The sequence below is a fragment of the Macaca fascicularis genome, chromosome 2 (assembly GCF_037993035.2).
Source record: "Macaca fascicularis isolate 582-1 chromosome 2, T2T-MFA8v1.1".
Lineage (NCBI taxonomy): Eukaryota > Metazoa > Chordata > Mammalia > Primates > Cercopithecidae > Macaca > Macaca fascicularis.
Window position 1 is genome coordinate 55,798,410 of NC_088376.1, and position 7,230 is coordinate 55,805,639.

General features: G+C 42.1%; 1 protein-coding gene across 1 annotated transcript; it reads left to right on the forward strand.

Moving 5' to 3' along the window:
* The first annotated feature begins 312 nt into the window (after positions 1-312).
* On the forward strand, positions 313-6,960 carry P2RY1 (purinergic receptor P2Y1). Its single transcript, XM_005546151.4, has 2 exons — positions 313-2,123; positions 4,237-6,960. The coding sequence occupies exon 1, from the start codon at positions 963-965 to the stop codon at positions 2,082-2,084; it is 1,122 nt and encodes a 373-aa protein (XP_005546208.1). The 5' UTR covers positions 313-962; the 3' UTR covers positions 2,085-2,123; positions 4,237-6,960.
* The last annotated feature ends 270 nt before the right edge of the window (positions 6,961-7,230 follow it).

Genomic DNA, 7,230 nt, shown 5'->3' on the forward strand with positions numbered 1-7,230 from the left:
TAGCTGGCGGAAGAGAGAAGAAGCGCTCGCGGGCCAATCGCCTGCCAGCAGCCACCTTTGAGCGCACCCCTCGCCCTCGCCGCCGACTCCGGTAGCAACGTGTTGGCAGAGGCTGAACACACTCGGCCTCGGCGGAGACCTGCTCCCCAGTAGACGCCTCCTGCTTCCCACTGCACCCTAGAGGACGCGGGCTGGCTGCTGGGCGAGCTCGGCGGAGGCACGCCCCTCGCCTCCCCGCGGAGTGCGGACTCGCCCGGGTGCCCAAACTCCGCCCACCCTCACGGGAGCTCAGCTCTCCCGCCTGACCGCGGTACTCTGGACAGAGCGGGGCCTGGGGAAGGGCCCCTGAACTGCGTGGACGCTGAACGGGACGCGCTTCAGCAGCGCACGAGTCTGCGGCCACGCGCGCTCCGATGGCCGCCAGGAGCTGAGCTCAGGGTAAGAGGAGGAAGCGATAAGACGCCCCGAAGCTGAGCTGCACTTTTCTAAGGTAGGGAGGAGGAAGATGCCCCAATGAAGTTGATCTTTGAGCCAAGGAGGCTGGGGAGCACCCTCCCCATGCGAGATCCCCGCAGAGCGAGTTTCGCTTGACCTCGCTGTGCCTCTGGCGCGCTCTGCAGCGCGGACCCGCGGCCCCTCGGGAAAGCGCAGTCGGAAAGTTATCCGCGGTGGTGCCCTGCGCGCCCTGTTGTGTAAGCTCGGCGTTGCCAGCGGTCGGAGAAGTTGCTGGCCTGCCCGATAGCCCAGTTCGGTGGCGGCCCGGGGCGGATTTCATGGCCCGCGGCGAACGCGGGGCCAGAGCAGGCGTGGGCGAGCCCCTGCGCGCCCCCTCCCGCGGGGATCCAGCTCGCCCGCTCCCTTCCGCTCGCTGGCTTTTCCGATGCTTGCTGCGCCCCTGGCCGCCGCTGCCCTCTCGCCGCCTGCTGCCCCTCGGAGCCGCCGCCTAAGTCCAGGAGGAGAGAATGACCGAGGTGCTGTGGCCGGCTGTCCCCAACGGGACGGACGCTGCCTTCCTGGCCGGTCCGGGTTCGTCCTGGGGGAACAGCACGGTCGCCTCCACTGCCGCCGTCTCTGCGTCGTTCAAATGCGCCTTGACCAAGACGGGCTTCCAGTTTTACTACCTGCCGGCTGTCTACATTTTGGTGTTCATCATCGGCTTCCTGGGCAACAGCGTGGCCATCTGGATGTTCGTCTTCCACATGAAGCCCTGGAGCGGCATCTCCGTGTACATGTTCAACTTGGCTCTGGCCGACTTCTTGTACGTGCTGACTCTGCCAGCCCTGATCTTCTACTACTTCAATAAAACAGACTGGATCTTCGGGGATGCCATGTGTAAACTGCAGAGGTTCATCTTTCATGTGAACCTCTATGGCAGCATCTTGTTTCTGACATGCATCAGTGCCCACCGGTACAGCGGTGTGGTGTACCCCCTCAAGTCCCTGGGCCGGCTCAAAAAGAAGAACGCGGTCTATATCAGCGTGCTGGTGTGGCTCATTGTGGTGGTGGCGATCTCCCCCATCCTATTCTACTCAGGTACCGGGGTCCGCAAAAACAAAACCACCACCTGTTATGACACCACCTCAGACGAGTACCTGCGAAGTTATTTCATCTACAGCATGTGCACGACCGTGGCCATGTTCTGTGTCCCGTTGGTGCTGATTCTGGGCTGTTACGGATTAATTGTGAGAGCTTTGATTTACAAAGATCTGGACAACTCTCCTCTGAGGAGAAAATCGATTTACCTGGTGATCATTGTACTGACTGTTTTTGCTGTGTCTTACATCCCTTTCCATGTGATGAAAACGATGAACTTGAGAGCCCGGCTTGACTTTCAGACCCCAGCAATGTGTGCTTTCAATGACAGGGTTTATGCCACATATCAGGTGACAAGAGGTCTAGCAAGTCTCAACAGTTGTGTGGACCCCATTCTCTATTTCTTGGCGGGAGATACTTTCAGAAGGAGACTCTCCCGAGCCACAAGGAAAGCTTCTAGAAGAAGTGAGGCAAATTTGCAATCCAAAAGTGAAGACATGACCCTCAATATTTTACCTGAGTTCAAGCAGAATGGAGATACAAGCTTGTGAAGGCACAAGAATCTCCAAACACCTGTCTGTTGTAATATGGTAGGATGCTTAACAGAATCAAGTGCTTTTCCCCTCTTTAACTTTCTAGTCAGTTTAGAAAAAATCAAACCAAGAAAATAGTTTAAAAAATAATAGAAGTAGAAATGCCCACATCCACACTTAGCTTGCTTGGTTTGCTTTCAAAGTCTGTCTTCTTTCTGACTAGAAGTATGTGTAATAAAACAGCACTACCTAGTTAAACATTTACTTTCTCTTTGGCCTTTAAAATTTACAAGCTTTTCTGTTTAAAGTGTGTGTGCACCTGAGTACTGGGGCTATTTTTGATATTAGTAATTTCTCTAAGAAAACTAGCCCCCTTCAACTTGAGTTTGTGGTTTATGTAGCCTTTATTGATTTTTAAAATCCACAATAGGAATAAAACGAAAATCTACATTCTCAGAAATATTTAGCATGGTATAACAAAACACTAAACTCATTAGTTCATCCAGCATCACATCAATGGATCTCTGAGCGGGGTGTCTTTTTCAGTGTCTTATAAGCATAGATGATAGTTGACTGAGTTTCTTTAGGGAATTGAATAGACAAGTAAAGTTAATGAATTTAAGAGCCTGAAAAGTGATTGTTTTCCAGTTATTTCTGGAAAAGGTCTCATTATATATTGGGTGCTAAATGTTTGATGGGGAAAGCCTGCATATATTATCGTACTGGTGAAATGCATTCAAAATAATTAAAATGCATGTATTTTCCTTCTAAACACTGTGAGCTCTCTTAGATATCTTGTGATAAAGAGCATTTACTTGCCCCACTGCTGTGCAATGCCTGAAGACTTTGTTTGTGTTCCAGGACAAGTGTTCACTCACATCTGTAAAAACAATTTTAAGAATCACAAACAAATTACAGACCAAAGTTTGAGGAAAGTCAAATAACAGTAAGTTGAAGGATGTTGGACAGGAGGACAGTATTTCAGAAAAGGAGAGGTTGACAGTCATCCACAATGCATAGCCTCCAAGTATACTCTCAAATGTATGAAGCAACTGAGGTGGGCAGAAGACATTTTAGAATGAGGGCTTTAGTTTAAATTAAAATCATGGTGGAGAAGGCTCTTTTTGCTTCCTCTAAGTGTTTGAAAACACAAAATGCGATATGAAAAGAAGAAATGGAATTTGTATAGGTTGCATTGATAGAATGGGAAGCTATAATCTTTGGATAAACCTTACATCTCAATATTTAAAGAAAAAACATGTATATGGAGAGGGAAATATAGAGACTTAAAGTACCTAGATACCATAGCACTGAAAAGTAAAGTACTAATCAGACTAGTAATAGAGAGAAGACTATTGGTCAGTGTTATCCATTATATTTGTTCTCTGCCAGGTGTTAATGAAAAATTTGTAAAATGCTTCAACAGTGTTAATAATTTTTAATGAATATTGAATTGCTGCACATCTAGCCCTTGAAATGGTCATCTTCTACATGAGAATAATAAGGTGAGATAATGCAATTGAAAATCCCGAACAAATAAATCCAGTGCCAAAGGAATTTTTAGTTTTGAAAGCTAGCCCCCATAAAGTCAACATCAGAGTTTGCAACTGATGGTGGAATAACTTGTTGGAAAGCACTTTACAAGTAGAGCAACATGGGGCTGTATGTTAAGGCAAGAAAGAACCTTAGTGCTCTGTGGAACATAATGACAGGAAATTCAGATCTTGATTTCAGTTCTTGCAATGCCTATGTAGATTGAGGATTTGTGAGACCTTCAAAGTAGCTTCACTTTACCCAATCTCTGGCCACTAAGATCAATGAAGAAAAGCTGTATTTGGCCTTCCTCAGCAGTGATTCTTTTTACATGTTCCGTTTTAATGCATAGGATTATAGAAACCAAATAAAGAAGACACCTACTACACCTCCTCGTTTTGAGGAAAGAGAGGGTTAGCAAAATTCTCACTTCATCAGGCTCAAATAACATCCATTTTAGAGTCCTACAAGACAAAATCTAAAATATGTCATTACTGTATTGACCTTGTTAAGATCAAGATCATTAAACTGACCAAGATGGAAATTACAGGACTTGTACCAGACTTGAACTTGTAGCCTAATGATACACATTTGTATAATATTTCTTCACCATTTACTTTAGTTTTCTTTCTTTTAGGTCTCAGGATGCTCAGCTTAATTTAGAGTATGTGTTAAGTACATTGTTTCAGCGTCCAGAGAATTCTGTGAGTGTGGATCCACTGAGGAGGTGAACAGTGTCTAGAAATGCTTGTTTACTACTTGGCATGTTTTTTTCCAAAGTGTTTCTTCTTTAGCTTCATACATCACATATGGACATTGATGACATGTGAATGCATGCCACATAGTACAAGAATGATCTTGCTAACTCCTTCCAGGCCAAAAGAAGCCTCTGGGAAGATGTACAAATGGTGAAAACATACAGAGGGTCAGGATGAGGTAGTGATCTCTGTTGGCTGAAAAACTGATCAGGTCATATGACGATTGAAGTATGTTAATAGTAAGGGCAGAAATGTGTTGGCATTTGGAAAAAAGAACTGCTAACATTATAGAACTTACTACCTAGCAAAATTTCACACAAAAAAATATTTTAATGGCAAATTCAAGATGTTTTATTGCTTACAAATTAGCATCTTTGACTCTTTGAACATCAATCTGTGTTTACATTGAAATGACAAAAAGAAGAAATATAGCATGCAAGTCAGAATTCAGAGTTAAAACCATGATGTTGCCACTCAGCCAGCTGTGTGACTGTTGACCCTTCCAAGACCACACATAGATTAAAAAGTTGGATGACATCCATTGTTGGGGCTTTGGGGGATATGGTAAAGCATGAAAACTGAACAGCCAGGAGCCTGTGAAATCTGCTACTGTATTTTCCAGGACTTCATTCCACTCCTTGGCTAAAAAAAATCTTGTAAATTTCACAGATTATGATGTGGACCTGTCACCTGTAAAGTGTCTCAATCTTCTCAGACAAGACACTAAACTGTCTTTGGATATTATACATGCCAGTGCTTATAGCAGCTGGAATTTGGCTAGTGACAATGTTTAAAGATGTAATACTAGTTAGTATCTATTGAAGCTTAAACTTTGCTGGTCAAGTTGTAGCTATTGTAATAGTATTTATTGAAGAAGCTCACAGTCCTTCAGTTGTACAGATTGAAAAACTTTCATGAAAGATCCAATATACTAATGTAAATTATATTTATTGCAATGTATAATATTAATGTGTCAAACTGGTGTATTTTACAAAATATATGATGCATACATAAATAAGAGTTGTATATTCCAGTGCTTTTCAAATAGCAGTATCTTGGAATATTTAAGTCTTCACATTTTTTAGTCTAAAATATGAAAATGTTTCATGATACAAGTGATTAATTTTCCCTAGAAGTGCTTTTGCATGTTTGCCTTTTTATTTTTTTCTGTATAGACACAATTTGGTATCAGACTATCATAAGATCAATAGTGAATATAAAATATCTTAGCCAAATGGGGTCTGTATTGTCCACATTTTATATATTAAATAAAAGTTTTTGTTGTCTTTTCAGGAGGTTTAGAGTATTGTCACTAAATACGGTCAAAGCTTCCCTTTCCAAATGCAAAAGTATTGTCTTACATTTAAAGTTGATCTGTCATGTTTTAGCACTCAAGTGGGATGGGCATTATATAGACAACATTACAGTGTAAGGAAAATCTTTATGGAGATGGGGAGAGCAAAAGGCAGCTGGTATAATCAGTGCTGCTTGTTTTTTTGTTTTTGTTTTTGTTTTTGTTTTTGTTTTTGTTTTTTGTTTTTTGTTTTTTTTGCGAGGAGTCTCTCTCATTCGCCCAGGCTGGAGCGCAGTGGCGCGATCTCCGCTCACTGCAAGCTCCGCCTCCCGGGTTCACGCCATTCTCCTGCCTCAGCCTCCCGAGTAGCTGGGACTACAGGCGCCCGCCGCCACGCCCGGCTAATTTTTTTGTATTTTTAGTAGAGACGGGGTTTCACTGTGTTAGCCAAGAGGGTCTCTATCTCCTGACCTCGTGATCCGCCCGCCTCGGCCTCCCAAAGCGCTGGGATTACAGGCGTGAGCCACCGTGCCCGGCCTCTGCTGCTTAGTTCTGCTTAATTTTTTGTGTTGCTGCTTCTTAAGGTGAGATAGCATAATCTTAATTGTTTTGAGATGGAATTTTAAAGTAACACACTACCAGCAAGTTCAATATTGCTATTGATTTTAATCTGTTTTTTTTTTGTTCAGTTGATATCTTAAATTCCAAATTTTATAGTGATAATTGTATATTATTTGACTGCTGAATTCTGTTACAGTTTTTTTATTCTGTTGTACATTGTATTATACACATCGTCACAAATTAATATGAAGGTGAATATATGTTACATATCAAGATTTGTGAATTTGAATTATAGTATGTTTTAGTGCTTTAGCAAAAAATGTTTATTTTTATATTATCTGTGATTTTAATATAGATGATTGAACTAGATTTCTTTTTGAGTGATAGTGCCATTGAATGAGTGGTGTGGAAACAGTGTTACTTGATATTTTGAGCTTTCTCAGGTTTATCTAAATCAGTGGTAGCTTAACAAAACCCAGACTAATTGTGTGTAATTGTATTTTTAATAAAAGGAAAGTACATTTCCTATAATAGCATAGTATTGTTTGCATGCAAGAGTATGCAAAACCTTGTGTGTGTGTGTGCGTGTGTGTGTGTGTGTGTGTGTGTCTTAGTGGGTAAGGCATGGCAGCCAACTTTGTATCTGCTATTTTTAGTATCAGCAGAGCTTCATAATTGTGGTCACTAGAACTGTACTTACCATGGACAATTAAAACTGAAAAAGACTCAATAAAACTATGAAACATGGTTTGATGGCTTCCATGTTATTACAGTGTTAATACTCACAAATTTTGCCAAACTTTAACAAACAATATACAGACTGAGAAGTACTGTAAAACACATTTAACTAATTTAACTGTTTTTTAAGGTGAAGACTGGGCTCTAAAAACTACAATGTTAAAGGTAGAATCCTAGTGCAAGATAGGTAAAATTATGAATATTTGATATTGTCAATAGGAATGTAAGCTAATTTTTTATTGTAAAATACTTCATGCTACCTTAATGTGCGCTTCTCATG

What these genes read in the sequence shown, in the direction of transcription:
- P2RY1 (XM_005546151.4), top strand. Translation starts at nt 963, where the DNA reads ATGACCGAGGTGCTGTGGCCGGCTGTCCCCAACGGGACGGACGCTGCC.